The following is a 17,861-nucleotide window of genomic DNA, read 5'->3' as shown; positions in this document are numbered from 1 at the left end:
AACAGTGAGTGAAGGCGGCACTTCGATTTACCTTCGGCAAAGAAAATGTTTTAATACCTAATTTAGGAAAACTTGTCTGGGTCATACTAGCTTGGATTATAACATGCACAGCTTCCACTGCCGGGTGTGCATGCCTGAACAAAATGTCATTCTCCCGGCTCATTTTACTTGCCGTTGCTCGATGAAGCTGCGGGGTCGTATCCGTATCTCTATCCCACGGTCATTTCGATAACCTGAATGAGATAATCGTCATTTCCACTGCCACTTTCTATGCTGTAAATGTCGGTTTGTTGTATCTTTCCATCCATCCAACTCTGAACTACCAGGCACGACACATGGTGCAACAGGAGCAGACAGCTGCAAGACGTATGACGCCACGCGCGCCTCCAGTCTATGCGGCGACAACTGGCGCGCACATACAAAACCTACAAAATAATGCCATCCGCACAAAGATGCGAGAAAATAAGAGTGCAACTTGTGATAACTGCACCTTCTGAAAACATAATCAGCGATTTCACAGCAAGTTTCAATTTAGTGCAGTATCCCTTTAAGGTTCACTACCGGCACCGATTGATCGAGCACCTCTGGATCGATGTTCGCACTGCGACAATGTGGCCAACATGAAGGTCCCTTTAGTTAAGGCGATCTTCACAAATGGAGCCTGGATGGACGTGAAGCGCCTGACCATCGCCCACTGCTTCGAGAAAACCGGCTTGTCCTGAAGCAGCAGCACAGACACTGCACCTGCCGGGGACGAAGCTGCCGCGGTTGACACCGCCGCAACAGCTGATGGTGCTGCCATGGTGACCTGCTTGGAGCAGCTGTGGGAGTCAGCTAGGGGGTTGGTCCCTGCACCTCAGGGTCTGGGCCACATGGACTTAGTTTTTGCCAACGGCAATGGCAACCTTGATGCCACGGAGGACTTGACGACCGACGAGTTTGCTTGGTCTGCCATGGAAGTGACCATGGTGGACAGTGCTTCCGACAGCGGTCGCCACGAGGCTGGTTGTGCCCTTAAGCCTGTGACTTCTGCAGTGACCATTACAGCGGTTGACACTCGACGGATGCACCTCGGGAGTTCAGAGCTTGGCCAGAACTTCGGTTTGCAGTTGGACAACATCAAGGCTGCGATCCTGAAGTCCGCACTCACGAAATGTGTTCAGGGAATGCTGGGCCACTTCTTCTAACATCAATAAATAAACTTGCCCATATTTGTGTCTCTTTTTTTTTTTTTCATAGTCCTGATTACTGAAATTCTGATTCCCGCCGATTTCATTACAACCGGGCTAGACTGTATTTCATTTCTGTAGCCTTTTCTAGGGTCTAAAATATCTTGCTTTGAGTAAAGGTAGTATCTTGCTTTGAGTAAAGGTAGTGTTGGGAGAGCGCAGCATTGATAATGAACTCTGTTATTTCAGCAGAAGGAGCGCAAGGAGAAGGAGAAGATCAGCCTGATGAAGCGGCTCACAGCCAAGCGCCGATCACGCTCACCCCCTCCACCCAATTTTTCCTGTGACAACCCGAGTTTCGTGGACACTTCAGCAGCATCGGGCCAGCAGCCTCTGCTGCAGCCCAGTGCCGTGCCTGTTGTGCACATCAGGTGACAGCTTTTGACATGCACTGCTACAGGTGGAGTTGTGTTGCCGTAGAAAGTAAATTGCGCATCTATGCCTCCAGGCTAGTAGCTATGCAGTGAAACAGATTTGATGAAGTAGCCTCATGCCAGTGTTTCCTCTGGCTTCAGAGGTGTTAAGAGATTAGTGCCTACAACGCAGGCATCAAGCAGCATAACTAGCACGGGATGAGATGCATCAATTCCTGTGATTTCAACTCTTTAGTCCCTTTACACCACCAATGTTTTTCGCATTTTTGTAAAATTCTGCAGGAAACAATTTTCTTACACATTGAGCTTGATAGTCTTAGATGCTTATGCGCCACTAACCCCCCCCCCTTCCCCACACACACACACACACAGTTCCTGAGATTAAGTCAAGGCATACATGATGCAGTTTCTTCCATATCATCTTTAGCCAAGGAGAGAAGGGAAGGCAGCATTGTCTACACATAAGCTTCCCACTGCTTTTTTCTTCCACGCCACAAGGCCTCTTGGTTAAGAAGGATGCGCCAATTAAAAATATTTTATTATTTAAGCATGAAATGTTACCAGATCTGCACTTTATTTTAAGCTAGCTGATATAGTCATTGAGTATTTATAATTAACACCCTCATAAAGTCATCCGCAATGCGTTAAATATTTATGTACAGTAGACTCGCGATAATTGAAACTCGGGTAATTCGTACTTTCGCCTAATTCAAACAAATTTTAAAGTTTTGGTTGGCTGGCTGTATTTTCAATGCATTTTAAAGCCACTTAATTCGTACCGCAATTTCTCTTAAATTCGGTTAATTCAAACTTTTTTGTCTTGCTCCGATGCTCCTGGCATGCGAAAGAGTGACGACTGAGGTTGGATGAGTCGGGTTTGCAACGCTGCGTGAACTGAAAACACAACGCCTCCAGCCGATTAGCCCCGATGCGGCCTGAAGGGGGGCCGTGTCGATTGAAGTTGCCCTATCGCGACATAGTTTCATTTTCTGAGCATCACTACCAGCCTGCGATGTTTGCAGCTGTCGGACACGCGCTTGCAAACTAAGCCCAAGTGCACGCGGGTTTGGACGCTGATTTGCGCATCGCTGGTCTTTTTAATGCGAAAGCTTTAAGGAGCTCGTGACGCACAAAAACTGACGCCGTCGTTGTCGCCATAAACGCAGCCCAGCTGCCGCGGCTCCGTTGCATCACTCTTTGTGCTGACCTTCTCATCGCTGCTCCGTCAACGGGCCTCTGTGTGCGGCTGCTGATAAGCGGCAGTGGCTGGGTCACGACATCGCGTTCTGCTCTTAACGCCCTTAAAAGTGCACTAAAGAGGAATCTGAACTCGTCTTTTTACCACGGGAACTCTATTCTTAGCATTCTTAGAAACTTAGAAGTGTGCGGCCAATTTTCCTCATTTAAATCGAATTATACGTCCAGGCGAAACCAAAACAGCGTTAAGATGATATTCAATTATAAATTATTTAACAGTCGTGCAGGAATACCATAGAGTGCTGCATATATACGAATGTCTAATGCATCATTTGAAAGAAGGAACATGCAAGCAAAAATTTGGTGTCTATAGTCCTTTAAAAGCGCATCGACAAGCGCAGCATATGTTAACCATACTCACCGAGGTTTGCGCTTGATCCGTTTGGAAGACAGGCGGTGGCCGCGCATTGCATGCAGGAACTACTTCCACTTCATGAAATAATTCACGCAAATACCCGCATGTTGCACTTTTCAGCATGAACACTGCCGTCACTTACTTGTGGTAGGAGAGGTTTGCACTTCCTAATTCATGTTTTTCTTTGCAAAATCTGTAAGCGCAGCGCCAGGTGAGAGCCTGCACTTAGTGTGCGCAAACTAGTTTCTCATAGAAAAGCAGCGCCTCGGGCAAGTTTCTCACGGCATGAACATAGCCTATGCGTAGACATAGGCCGTGTCTCGCAATAGCAGTCCACACCGATGAAATATTTCTGCTTTTCACAGTGCAAAAACGGAAACTTTTAAAGTGTAGTACTAATTTTAAGCGCTAACAATTTTTTTTGAAAGAATATTCACTCTGAAAACTGTTTCTGTTAAACGCAAAAATTTATTTTCCACAGTTAGCTATATTTGGCGGCATGAAGAGAAAGCCCTCTCTTGCCACGAGCAAATTTGGTGATCGTTTATGCCTGTGTGCTTACCTGCTCATTTATTGCAATGTGCAGTAAATATATTTTATTAGAGCACATATTTATTGTAAAGCAACGCTTCCTTGCAACATATAATTTGCGAAAATTTGTATTTCTGCAGTCGTAGTTATATTTTAGGGCCAAGCCAAGTACTCTATGCTGTCTTCCTGACATTCCCACTGTGGATGAAGTGCTCGTTAAGAAACTCTTACACAGGGGCGCCAGCTGTCCCTCTAGGTAATGTTTAGAAACTGTTATGTTTAGACTGCACTTGAGTAAATCAACTTATCACTGCCTTTCACCCATATTTTATGTTGTGCTAAAGCATTTATCTAAATTTGCATGGAGGAATAGATCCAAAATACTATTTGTATACATAGATATCGATACAGCAAATTGCATTCAGTCTTGGATCACATTAAGGTGCACTTCTGATAATTCAAACTTAGTGATAATTCAAACAAGAATCTCTCGCTACTGTTATGAGAAACTGCACAAGTTCTTTATGTCTGCATGTTCACAAAGCCCTGTTCTGTGCAATTATTTCATTTTTAGATTTCCAGTACCCATAGAAATAGAATTTAAACTCGGCAATTTACATGGAAAAATTAAGAGCTTTATTGCACTCCTCAACATCTTGAGATTAATGCACAAAAAAAACAGAATTGTTCTGCAACCATGCCGAAGGGATTACAGGTATTGTAATGAAATTAGGGGTTGGTATAAATGTTTCTTCCTCCTGTTTTCAGAAATGTGATTACTTTCAAGATATCTCAATTAGTTCTCATATTGCTGGAAAATGACTGAAGCCTAATTAGGTAGTTTTTTACGGGTCGTTAAGACACTTTTCCTCAACATTTTTTGGTTTTGATTGAAATGGGGTTGTAGTCAAAGACTTTCCATGCAAAGTTATGCCATATGTATGTTTATTAAAATGTATTATCATATAAAAATGTTTAATTACCATATTTACACGATTGTAAGTTGAGCCGCCGCGGTGGCTCAGTGGTTATGGCGCTCGGCTGCTGACCCGAAAGACGCGGGTTCGATCCCGCCTGCGGTGGTCGAATGTCGATGGAGGCAAAATTCTAGAGGCCTGTGTTCTGTACGTTGTCAGTACATGTTAACCCTTTCACTGCCACTCCCGAGATAACTCGGGCGACCACACATGTGCACCCCCTGCTTCTCTCGAGTGTACTCGTTTTGGCTTTTTAACTCGCTCCCTGCCACTCTCGATAATACTCGTGTAAAACAAAATGATGCAAGCATGTCGCGCCATCTTTGGAGAGGCCTCATAAATAACACCGAACTTTGTGGAAATATGGGGGGACAAAGCCTTTCGCCTCGCCCGCACTCCCACTCCGCGGATGCAGCGTTCCCGCTCGCTAACCGCGGAGGGGTTCGTGCTCGAGGGGCAAAGGGAAGGGACGACAATAGCGTTAACACTCATATGCTATTTATTACAGTTGCAATCAATACACAGAGCGGGCCAGATAGCTACAAAACATCAACGAGGCATTCCTCGGAAATAGAAGGCTACGTAAGAAGGTCTTCTGACTTACCGGCTGGGGCAGGGGCGCGACTTCGGAGGTATCGGCGGCGAACGTTTGTATGCGCCGATAATGGCGGCCGGGTTCTCCCGTGCGCGCCGCATTCTTGAGGCAAAGCCATTCCTTAGCATTTGCTGGGGAAGGCGTCCAGAGCGCGCGTTTGCTGCACTCGCTTCGCTGCCTGGAACCAGAAGTCCAGCGGCAAGGCACAATGGATCCCCGTGCACCTGCCGCAGAAGGTGACGAGAGCGTGCGGCTCCAACCGCTCGTAACGCTGGCCGGATCCCGAAGAGCCTCTCTCCGGTTCCGCAGAATTCCGCGTAACGTATGAGGTGGCGCTCCTGTCGCCATTCCCTTTCCCCCATGAGGGAGACTCTTCCCTCCTCGCCCAGCCGGGGGCTGTCCGTCTCGACGGCCGACGATGAAGATGGGCCGCATCGAATTGGAGGGGGGAAACAGGTTCTCCACAACTTGTAGGATGACTTTGCAACAGGTAGAGCACTTGTTCCTACACCCGCATCGCTTCGTCATCGCCTCGGCAGGGCAGCCATGACGAGGCAGCGTGCCTCGTGCGTCCGCGGTTTGACGGACGAAGAAATTCAAGAACTGCTTATGAATAGGAAGCAGCCCGTCTAAGTGCCTTGTCGAGTGATGACAGTGATGAAGAGCACCTTCCACAAAGAAATCCGCGTAAGAAGAGGAAATTTGACGAGCGAGATTTCTGCTGGAAGAAGAAAGAGGTCAAGCCTCAGGAGCATGCTTTCGACCAGTCTTATTCGGGAATCTACAATGACATGACAGCGGCGTCTATTGAGCTCGAGATTTTTTAAACTTTGTTTACGCCGGACATTGTGGAAGCAATTGTGTATCAAACTTACCATTCTAAACAGCCATTTACAGCAAATCACAGCATCTGGCAAACAAAGAAGCATGGCAGATTTTCGACTTGAACTTGTCCGCCAGCTAATCGAGAAGTACCATGAGGGACACTCGAAGCCAAAGGGAGGACACCCGTCGAAGGGTGAAGATTCAACACGACTGACAGCGCGCCACTTTCCATCTCTGACTACCACGAAGCAGAACCCAACACGAGCCTGCCACGTCTGTGCTAACATGCAGCATCGACTAAAGCAACGAAGGGAGTCTCGCTATCTGTGTTCTAGCTGCGAGGTGCTGCTTTGTGTGGTACCTTGTTTTAAAGAACATCACACCAAAAAAGTTTTCTAAACACCTGGATAGCCTAATTAGCAGATACTCATTTTGGTAATTAGTTAAGTGCCAATTTTTTGTATTCAGTACAACTAATATCTATAAGATAATTCTGAATAAAAATGTTTACATGACCTTCAGAACATCGTAGTGCCTTACTAGCATAAAATTTCCACGAAACTAGCATGCAAAAAAAAAAAACGCGGCAAGGAGTATGCAGTGGTGGGAACAAAAAACCTGGCAGTGAAAGGGTTAAAGAACCCCCATGTGGCCGAAATTTCCAGAGCCCGTCACTACGGCGTTCCTCATAGCCTAAGTCGCTTTAGCGCGTTAAATTCCCTTAAACCATAAACGATAGCAAATTGACCCCACATATCGCATGTGAAGAAAAAAAAGAAAAAAGACTTGAAGGTTGCTTATTAAGCTTTGCCTATAAAAACCAAACCACAACGCAGCGTTTCCTCGGCATCGCTTCAGCGGCTCGACTATTGGCGTGACAGGTGAAATTCCGGTGCTTGAAAGATGTTTGTCTGTATTAGTCAAACACCTTCCAAGCACCGGAATTTCGCCTCCGGCAATGCCAGTGACCAAGACGCTATCCGGCTGCCCCTGCTTATCGTCAAGCCGCTATCGTCAGCTGCGTGCTGGCGTGCCCATGGGCACATTCCAAAACTAAAATGTACCAGTGATTGGACTACTCGTACACAGTTGCGCCATCGTCATTGCTGCTGCGATCCCACTGCATGTCGTTCTAACGTCGTAATCCATGAAACATAATTATAAATATGTTGTGAAATTTGGTATGTTTGACTCTGCCATAAAAAATAGAATAGCTCCATAACATAGTTCTTTCTGAATTCAACGGTATAAGATTAATTGGAATTGCACCATATAAACGTAACGAAAACTTTCATAAGGCTAGTCAGGTTGAAAAAAAACACAAAGTTCAGAAAATCTCATCTGAACTCCGCACGCCAGCCATTCGAAGGTTGCTGTAGAGGCATCAGAAAACAGGAGAATACGGACGTACCGCTAGGATTTCACAATAGTGAGTAATACCAGGGCTTAGGGAAGCGTGCCATCTTTTGAACAAGGCCAAAATCAAGACCATGGGGGATGTGGTTGCAGGAACCGAAGGGCACGAAGTTCTGCATTTTACTTAAAAATCACTATTTCAGTGCTTCGGGTGTATCATGGTGGCTCAGTAGTTATGGCACTCGGCTGCCGACCCAAAAGACGCAGGTTCGACCCCAGCTGCGGCGGTCGAATTTCGATGGAGGCAAAATTTGGCTGCCACGGCTAGGATCAAATCTGCGTCTTTTGAGTCAGGCGAAATTCTAGAAGCCCATGTACTGTGTGATGTCAGTGCATGTTAAGGAACCCCAGGTGGTCAGAATTTCCGGAACCCTTCACTACGGCGTCCCCATAGCCTGAGTCACTGGTACATTAAACCCCCATAAGCTAAACTAAGCATCGAATGCATCAAATATATCGATTTTATGGTAGTTGGATGTTGAATTAGACCGTGAAACTTTTTAGATATACTAAATACTTTAGAGCAGGGGTTCTCAAACTTTTTTGCCTCGGGGAACCCCAACAGACTTCAAGATATGCCAGGGAAGCCCCCCTCCCATCACAATCGGTCATGACAAGCACCACGACTGGTCAATGTTGCTTGTGAATAGACCCTTCGTGTTTTTTTTTTCTGTTTCATTGACCTTTTTAAAGGTTTGTTTGTTTTTTTGCTTTTAGCAATCGGTTTTTCACTCAGTGCCCATCTCACCTGTGCTCAGGCCTCTGACCCCAAGACATGAACGCAGAAAACTGCAGTCGCAAGACGAGCGTTTGCCCGCATTCATGCACTCGACTGGCTGGTCTCCACGCATTGTCCGGCTTTTATTGGTGCTCCGCCATCAGCGCGACGACAGCTTTCTCGGCTAGTTCGGCGGTGCACTTTGTCGCCATGCGCCCAGCACGTGTAGTCGTGTGTGCCACGGCCCTTCCACACAATCTTGCCAGCGTTCTAAACATGCGTGTACAGGCGCGGCTGGATGCAGCAGTGTCTTGGCACGCTGCCAACTTCACTGGGTGAGCCACCGCGCAGCTGGCTCTCTCGTCAAAACACAAACATGCCGCACCATTCGTGGCCGCGGCATACAGCATCTGGGCATGCTGCCAAGGTCTGTGCTGCGGATGGCATGAGAGCACAAGCTCGAGCTAATGCTTTAAAATTAGTGTCTGCTTGCGGCATAGATCCATTGGGGTGCACCACAAAAGCAGCCCGCGGAACCCAGTTTGAGAATCCCTGCTTTAGAGTGTATTGAACTACGAGTACGCCACCTTTGAAAAATTGAAATTTTTCGTTATTTTTTGTTATTATGATGGTGCTGTTTCGTCACAAACCTGTGGAATTCGCAGTGAACTGGGACCATCAGAAGTGCGATTCACTCAATTTTCGACGGCCACAAGTAAAAAAAGCTAAATTTTCTAAATTTGTACTGCATATTTCGCTATAATTTTTTTGTCAAGAGAGATGAAAGACTCGAGTGTTATGAAAAAAAAATTGAGAAATAGAAGAAACTGCCATTTCATTTGCCAGGGCCTACTTAACCATGAACCGTGTGTATGCCAGAGTGATGCCATGCGCACATAGCACTTTTTTTTTCTCATTCACTCGGCCCAAATCCTTTTACATTGCTGGCACGGGAAGTGATAGCTACTGGGGTATTGATGTTTGTGCACATCGGCAGCACATCCCCACATGCGAGGTTTTGATGCCTCTGTGTCCTTAGATGTTTGGTCTCTCTGGGACTGGTTGCAATGGCCCCAATTTGCATTGTGATGGTCATGTCACTTTTGCTTGTACATAGTGGCTGTAATTGAGTATAGGTACACAGCTTGTAAGCGGCTGAGTGTGCCCTTGTTGGGAAGTGCATTGGCTGGTCTCTGTGCAGGTCGGGCTCGTGCCCAAGCGAGGTGCTAGGCAGCCAACAAGCACTGCACAAGAAGACCAGCTCTCTGGATGGAAACGACAGCCTCAAGGCGAGGCCCAAGCAGCCTGCTCCTCTTGTCAGGGAAAGGTGTGTGTCTTGGCTTGGGCTGCAAAGATAAGCCAGTCATAGGTTGTTATACACTAGGCCCCCCTACAGCGTTAGCTTTAGAACTTTGTGTCCACGGTAAAGTGTGTTGATGTTGTGGTAATTGAAAATTCCGGCTCCCTTAGCAGCATGCAGTGGGGTCAAAAAAAAAAAAGGGAAACTTAGCAGGGTCATGCTGAGAAAGTAAGGTAAGGAAATTTGCAGGCTGCATCAGTTCAGTGCAAGAGATCTGACGGGCTGTTTTTGCAGGTTTCGCTGCATCGTGCCTTACCCTCCAAACAGCGAGTATGAGCTGGAGCTCAAGCAGGGAGACGTGGTGTATGTGCACAAGAAGCGGGAGGACGGCTGGTTCAAAGGCACCTTGCAGAGGACGGGAAAAACTGGGCTCTTCCCTGGCAGCTTTGTTGAGAGCTTTTGAGGCACTTGTTCTTTCCTCCACGTCTTCATTTACAGGACATGACGCACTACTCACGGGACATTTTGGGGAAAACAGGAAGGTTGGCGAATGTTGCGGCTGCTTTTGGAGCTTGCTTTCTTTTAGAAAAGTGTATTAGCCTAGTGCTGGGTGCACTTGTGTGTGGCTTGCACTGCTGCTCTTACTTACCAGCCTTTAGCGAATTGCACTGTTGTGGAGAGAAGTTTGTCTTGGCTCCGCTGTTGTGTTTCAAGCAGCCATTCATTGGTTTGAACCCATGTATTCTATTAAATGACCTTTTTTTGCAATGCCTGGCTTGGATAGTAGCACTCCTTTCTGGATGCAGAACTTGGTTGATCCTTGTGAAATGAGCCAGGCTTTTAGAGTGGCCGACCGATCTTTCAGATGCTGAAATTTCATTTGTGCTCGATTTTTTTGAGTGTTTCTATGGCAGCGGCATGTAAACAGAAAGCTTCTGTGTCTATTTGCAATCCGAAATGAGTGTCACTCATCTGTATGGCCTTTAAATTGTACCCCAACTTTGTGAAGCATTTACTTTAGTTTCGGTTGTTTGGTTGCGATAACTGCCTTGTGTTACGAGAGCAGAAAGTTGGGCTAGTTGTTTGATATGCGCACTGAAAAAGTTGTCGCGGAAAAACGAGGACAAGTGAGACAAAGACGAGCGCTACTCACAACTGAAGGTTTATTCCAGACATAAGCTCGAATAAATAGGAAAACCAACAAGAACAAAACAGTAACGTCATGAACAACACATGTTACCCCGTAAATCCCAATAATTTGGTCAAGAACAGATACTCCCTATCTGTATCTGTTCTTGACCAAATCATTGGGATTCACGGGGTAGCATGTGTTGTTCATGACGTTATTTTGTTCCTGTTCGTTTTCTATTTATTCGAGCTTATGTCTGGAATAAACCTTCAGTTGTGAGTAGCGCTCGTCTTTGTCTCACTTGTCCTCGTTTTTCCGTGCCAACTTCTTCAGCATACCTTGTGTTACCTAGATGCACCACAACTGCAACCTGCCCATATCTACATCATTCAGTTTTTTAGTGAATCCCCATGTTTATACACAGAAATAATCTGTGAGATATGCTCATAAGCTCAAATTACTTGAAATTTACATTAAGGGTTCATAATATTACATAGTGCTTGCATTGCATTGGTAACACAAATGTTGCCACTCGTTTTGTATGTATGGAGAAAGCCACCTGTACTGTTCATAAATAGCAACACAGTCACTAACAGCTAACACGGCACTAACTTTTTTCAGTGATGTGAATTTTCATGATGATGTGTGTCCCGAGCTGAAGCAGCCTGCACAACTGCTAACAGGTGAATACGGTAGTAGTGCCTCCAGCTTTATTTTTTTTCCTCTCTCTCCCCCACGTGTGACTCCACATTGCATTTAATGCAGACTCCAAGCACAGTGCGTGCTCTCTGTTCTATTCTTCCACGTGAAATGTGAAGATGGGAGCAATAAGGAGCTTGAAAAGCAGTGTTTTTCGCGTAGAAGGACTGCAGGGTTATACTGTGAAACCAAGTCTGTGTAACATAGAGCCCTCCCTGTACATAGTGGTCTTGATGAATCTTGAAACATTTTAAATGCACCTGCCATTGCCGTTTACCTGGTACATACAGACTGGTGCTTGTAAATGCATACTCTGTAAATAATCCTTCAGAATCTTGGTGTTCAAGTGATCTGATAGTGCACCGGACATAGGAATTTTACTTTTCATTTGCTCTATTTATTGTGTCTCTGCCCCGTGCATTTACATTACTTCTTTTTACTGTTCGGTTACTGTTACTCAGCCCCAGGATGTCGCAATTTACAGTGGAGTTTGAATCCAATAGATGCCTCATACTCATATTCCCTGATGAGCTTGTTTAGTTGTCAGTAGGATTCATTGCCTTGTTTTATTGACCCGTTTTTCTATGTATAAGAGATTGAGCTAAAGAACATTTGTGATGTCCCATAAGTTTTTTCTGGCACTGGGTGGAAGAGTGGCACAACTTAGGTTTAGCTTCATTTTTCCGTTGACCTCATCCACACTGCCTTTTTGTTGTTGTTTTAGGGCAATCTGTGCAGATCAATACTATGTGAAGTGCTTTCAACAGCAATGCCACATACTGCACACACGAACATGAAGCAAATGCATGTTACTTCTGTACCCCTCATTTTTTCCAGAGGCATCTTGGTCAAAACAAGGGGTGCGTGAGAAGTAAAAATATATTAGTCAGTAAAATTGTTACATTTACTGCATGCAAAAATTTGGGAATAGCAACTGCAGTGTTTGACCAAATGCAAGGTTGTTTCACAGTCATTCACTGCTTTTGATTTTTTTTGCATAACTGACCTATGCTGCAGGCTGTGTTGCTAGGTTTACAGAATTTTGTTGTGAAAGTTTCCCGAGATGTTGCATGGTTTTAGACATGCAAGTCCAACTGTAAATCGGCAGGGCACCAATAGTTCGGATTGGAATCGAACGCCCCATGAAATTGCAACACGTTTTCTCCTATTAGAGCCACGCCAGGCCAGAACAGAAAGCAGTATTCGTGATTTTGACGGAGAAATGCTTCACAAGATGCGCGCTTCTCGGAATCTATGCAGAAATGTGTTGTGAAAATGAGTTTCACAATAGGGAATTTTCGTGAAAATCTGGCACAGCAGCAAGAATACACCTCTAAAACTTGACCTTGTTGGCTAAGCATGACAGGTATTTTTCTGCTACTCTCTTGAACGGCATTTCATCGCACCAAGGTTAGTGAGACACTTCATATTTGAAGCAGGGCATGAAGGGGCAGCTTTTCATTGAAATAAAGACATGCTGTGCTCGTGGCAGCGTTTCTTTTTTGTACATGTACATAACCAAGTGCAATGCGTATGCTGCATTTGGCCTTCAATGGCTTCATTTTCTCCATTTGTTAAACGTTCTTTGCATTATTCTTGTTGTTTGCGAATTAATTTATTCCTCTTGTAGCTTGTTGGCTTATCAGTTTGTATGTTCATTTGCTTATTTTTCATGTACTCTTGCCCTTACACTACTAAGCTTCCATGTGTGCAAGGTCTAGTTGTAATATACTGAATGCTGTTTACAAGGAAAGCTAATATAACATTCTCATTTTGCCATGTTGGCATGCGGGCTTTGGCGAGTTAGTAATGTACAGACCATGTAGCACTGAGGTTGGCGAAAGCTCAGTGCAAGGGGCAGCTGATGCACTAAGGTGCCAAAATGAAACATTGCATCAACATATTTAACATGTCACAATTTTGCATTCCATTATTGTCGATTTTTTTGTGTGTGGCAACAAGGCCTCAAAAGTTCGTCCCAGCTATTTCTTTTTTTCCCTTGTTGAGCTCTGTTAAGCTATAAACCCCATTCTTGCACTCAGATACACAAACTTCATCAAAAGTTTACGAGTGCATGTTTACAAGTCACTGGTACGGTTGTGATCACTCTGGCAATGCCAAGTCGTGCACTCATCTTGGCAGGTGTTCATTCGGCAGCTGCCAGTATGTTTTACATTCACAATGTTGAAATAAAATTGTTGCCATGTACAGTATCATCTGTGTTTTACTGTCTCAATTCTTGCTGGCACCTCGGACTGGGGATGTTCAGAGATATGCTCCCAGAGAATTAATATTTCTGCAGTTTTTCTGATTATTCTCACTTGTTTGAAATATTTGAGATGTTTTCCAATGATAGCGATATGCAAGGCAAAATTTGTTTTCTAAGCATAATGTTGCCATTTGTGCTTCGTGCGTGCCAGTGCAGTAAACATTGCTTATGCTGCTAAGCAAGGAAGCATATGCGATTTGATCTGAACATTTTGAAATGCACAGCAAAGTTTGTGATGCTGTCTTGCATCAAACACTTTAGTAACTCGCCACCATGGCTCAGTGGCTTCGGCATTTGGCTGCTGATTGCAAGGTCGCGGGTATTGATGGAGACGAATTACTAAAATGCCTGTGCAATGTCTGCACACTGTAGAGAACCACAGGTGGTCTAAATCAGGCTCACTGCAGCATCCCTCATAGCCTCGTGTTTCGCTTCGGTACAAATACAACAAACAGTAGTTTCACGAGCCTTGCACTGAACTGAATTTTTTTACTTCTGGAAGATTTTGCCTCAGCTATAAAGCAAGTCAGTGCCAGCTTACATTTATTGCACCACTGATTTTTTTTTTTCTTCAGAGTTCCGGTTAGTCGTCTTAATGCTCAATTCAGTGGCCATTGAGGGCATTTATATGTTCCGCCCCTTTAGCGCACGTCGGTTCGCTGCCTGAGCTTGCGTTTCGTTTAAATAGTTAGCGATCGTGCGCTGAAAGGCTAAAGTTATGCGACCTGAATTCAGTGCGAGCTGCGGATTGCTGAAACCAATTTCTAGAAATATTTTTAACTCCAAGGCATGCTCCAAGGGCAATGATTCGCTTGTGCATCTACGAACTAGTCGCAAAGAAAGTCCTATATAGATGTAGTGAAACCTTTGCACATTGGAAAATGAGTGCACCGATACACGTGGTGCTCTTACAATGACCCGTCACAGATTTATGAGTCAGAAGAGCGCGCAAAGGAAGTACTACAACCGTGAAACTATTCGAAATGCATTAACGGCAAGTTGTGAAACGCAATGAACTGAGCTGTCGGTAGCCAATCCTGCTGGCTTTTCCATTGGAACGCATTTTTTTTTTTCTCCCTTTCTTCCTCCTCTCAGCTCCAGAACTTGCTGGTTCCTTTCCCAGTGGCTCTTTGCGTATTGCTTGGTGTTCCTTGCAAAACGCCGAACGACGTTCTTGTCACTATCATCACCATCACCCGATATCAAGTTTTGCGTCAAGTTTTCATGCTTTCCTCTTTCACTCTTCCCGTGGCCCCCTGAAGCCTAGCGGGCCGGCCAGCCATGGCTGCTAAGCGCTGGTCAGCTTAACAAATCTTCAGCGCTGGCCTCAGCGTTTGGTCGCCGAAACCGTCTTTCGTAAGTACGCTTTCGCTCCAGTGCGTAATCTGTGGTGCCCTATTCATGAAGTATTCTGAATAAAACTTGTTGGTAACTTCAGCATTACTCAAGGGTAACGCCCATCTAACACACCATAGCCGCGTTTTGGGGCGCGGGTTTATTCATTTCCTTCCTGATGCGGATTAAATTGTTATGGTTTTATATTCTGCTTCGATGCGAAGTCTGTATGTAAACACTCCACAGCTTTCCGTAACTTCCGCTGGCATAACAGGAAAGTCTCTTGTGCCCACGTTGTGTTTGCGCTGCAGGTTAATATCATCTCGAAAAAAGATTAGGGACCCAGGCCCGTAACTCGCGGAGGTAAGCTCTCGTTCAGGGCGAAGATGCTTCGCTCGGGCAAAGGAAGCGAGCGCTTCATCTGCGCGTAAACAAGTTGTCTGAGAGGACAATGCCGAAATCAAGGCTACTCCTCTGTCTGTAAACATGCCACCCATTGCAGGTCGCAGCCTAGGTACCGGCGGGGCAGTCCGATTCCCGAAGATGCAGCTGAGTAGCCGTGCCAAGCACTTGCTGCACTGTTGCCTCTGCGTGGGTCTGATCCTGGCTTTCGAGGTGTTCACGGGAGGCATCCACCTGTGGAAGTTCAGCTACGACGATCTGGACCCTGTGGAGCAGTATGGCTGGCCCTGGACAATCGTGCTGTACCTGATGCGGCTACTGACGGTGCTAGCGCTGCCCCAGTGCATTTGCAACTGTCTAGGCCTGCTGCTGTACAACGCTTTTCCCGAGAAGGTGCGCCTCAAGGGCTCGCCTCTGCTGGCACCTTTCATCTGCATACGCGTTGTCACGCGTGGCGACTATCCCGACCTCGTGCGTACCAACGTCGCGCGGAACATTGAAACCTGTGCCGAGGTTGGTCTGGAAAACTTCATCGTGGAAATCGTCACGGACAAGCCTCTGAACCTGCCCAAGCACCCCCGCATCCGTGAGGTGGTGGTGCCGTCCACGTACCGACCCAAGAGTGGTGCCCTGTTCAAGGCAAGGGCCCTTCAGTACTGCCTCGAGGACGACGTGAGCATCCTAGGTGACGACGACTGGATCGTGCACCTGGATGAGGAGACCCTGATGACAGAGGACTCCGTTCGAGGCATCCTCAATTTTGCCCTCGATGGCAAGCATGCCTTTGGCCAGGGGCTCATCACGTACGCCAATGAGCGCGTTGTCAACTGGGTCACTACCTTAGCCGACAGCTTCCGTGTGGCTGATGACATGGGCAAGCTGCGCTTCCAGTTCTGGGCCTTTCATCGACCTCTGTTCAGCTGGAAGGGCTCATACGTGGTGACCCGGGCAGGCGCTGAGCGCAAGGTGTCCTTTGACCACGGTCCGGATGGCTCCATTGCCGAGGACTGCTTCTTCAGCATGGTGGCGTACCGGGAAGGCTACACATTTGACTTCATTCCAGGCGAAATGTGGGAGAAGAGTCCCTTCTCCTTCTGGGACTTCCTGCAGCAGCGCAAGCGATGGCTCCAGGGCATCTTCCTCGTGGTCCACAGCAGCGCCATCCCATTGCGCCACAAGCTGTTCCTGGCCCTTGCTCTCTACTCCTGGGCGACGATTCCGTTGAGCACATCCAACCTCGTTCTGGCTGCCTTTTGGCCCCTACCCTGCCCGTCGCTGCTCAACTTTCTGTGTGCCTTTGTGGGGGCTATGAATCTGTACATGTACATCTTTGGCGTCATCAAGTCCTTCAGCTTGTATCGGCTGGGGCCAGTGCGCTTCTTCCTCTGCCTCCTGGGAGCTCTGTCGACCATCCCGTTCAACGTGGCCATCGAAAACGTGGCTGTCCTCTGGGGCTGCTTTGGCAAGAAGCACCGCTTCTACGTAGTCTCAAAGCAGCTCGAACGCCCCATCAATGTATGAGCTTTCCAGACATCTTGGTCTACCGTGCTTGTTGTGAGCCTCCTTCTTGCTTTTTCTTTTACTAATCTAAGAATGATTGTTTTTGTGCACTAAGTTATTTGTTATGCTGCTTTTAGTGTCACCACTTTCAACTAGGATTGTGTATAAATGCAACATGCCATGCTGCACTGGCATCCAAAGCACTGAAAGTAGGCGCCAAAGAAACTGGGCTGGCTGGCCAGCCCATGCATGGCTTCAGTTTAAAAGAGGACACCTGTGTCCAGTCCAAAGAAGTTAGCTTGATGAGAAAAAAACTGTTACCGGTTATGTTTACTGCATGCGTGAACACCACACTCGAGGATGCACAAAGGTGTTATACTGCAGATAGTTCAAGAGAAATTAATTTGAGTGCCTCGATGCAGAAAGGTTGTACAGCAGGTTAAGAGCCAAGTAGCACGCACTGAGGTTTGTACCTGTGGCCAATCTCTGGGCATCCACATCAACAGTAGTTGCACCACAGCTGGCACGCATTCAACTGTTGGCCGGCCCTTTGTGGGCCGTAAAGTTTGTTTTGCTCAAGTACTCAAGATGGATCATGGAGCAGAGTTCTCATGTTTTCTTTTAGTCATTGTGTGCTTGCTAGCCTGGCTGCTACATTAGATGACTGGATGTTCCATGTGTACTAAAACTTCTTTGAGGTTTTGCAAATAAATGCCTGGAGCACAGTGTAGTAGTGTTTTCTTTTTTGCAGCAGTCCGGTCACGTGCTGCAGCTGCAAGTCATTTTCTTCTCTCTACAACAACATTTTTGCTATGGAAACACTTTCTTTCATGAGGCACTGCTTTGTGGCAGAGGTGATGGTAAGATCCGGAGAGCATGGATCTGACCATGATCGCTTTTTTTTTTTTCAGGGCATCAGCACTGCACAAACCACACATACATCCAGTGCA

The 17,861-nt window shown here is 46.3% G+C and overlaps 2 protein-coding genes across 4 annotated transcripts in view; both read left to right on the top strand.

The window, feature by feature from the left end:
• The window catches only part of POSH (SH3 domain containing ring finger posh), a 55,914-nt gene extending 42,301 nt beyond the window's left edge, over positions 1–13,613 (top strand). For 2 of the 3 annotated variants that reach the window (XM_077663563.1, XM_077663561.1), the window contains 3 exons: positions 1,419–1,600; positions 9,479–9,604; positions 9,872–13,613. In XM_077663563.1, coding sequence (XP_077519689.1) covers positions 1,419–1,600; positions 9,479–9,604; positions 9,872–10,040 — 477 coding nt within the window. In that variant the 3' untranslated portion in view covers positions 10,041–13,613. The remainder of the gene's footprint in view (positions 1–1,418; positions 1,601–9,478; positions 9,605–9,871) is intronic. The other variant, XM_077663562.1, reaches the window with a different exon arrangement.
• Positions 13,614–14,716: 1,103 nt separating this feature from the next.
• Positions 14,717–17,641, top strand: egh (beta-1,4-mannosyltransferase egh). Its single transcript, XM_077663559.1, has 2 exons — positions 14,717–15,030; positions 15,512–17,641. Exon 2 carries the CDS (start codon positions 15,553–15,555, stop codon positions 16,930–16,932), a length of 1,380 nt encoding a protein of 459 aa, XP_077519685.1. The 5' UTR covers positions 14,717–15,030; positions 15,512–15,552; the 3' UTR covers positions 16,933–17,641.
• The last annotated feature ends 220 nt before the right edge of the window (positions 17,642–17,861 follow it).

The sequence above is a fragment of the Amblyomma americanum genome, chromosome 4, assembly GCF_052857255.1.
Source record: "Amblyomma americanum isolate KBUSLIRL-KWMA chromosome 4, ASM5285725v1, whole genome shotgun sequence".
NCBI classification, from domain to species: domain Eukaryota; kingdom Metazoa; phylum Arthropoda; class Arachnida; order Ixodida; family Ixodidae; genus Amblyomma; species Amblyomma americanum.
The sequence above is the reverse complement of the archived record's forward strand: the minus strand, read 5'-3'. Positions and strand labels throughout refer to the sequence as shown.

Excerpts from the sequence above, each read along its gene's own strand:
- egh (XM_077663559.1), top strand. The coding sequence starts at position 15,553 with ATGCAGCTGAGTAGCCGTGCCAAGCACTTGCTGCACTGTTGCCTCTGC.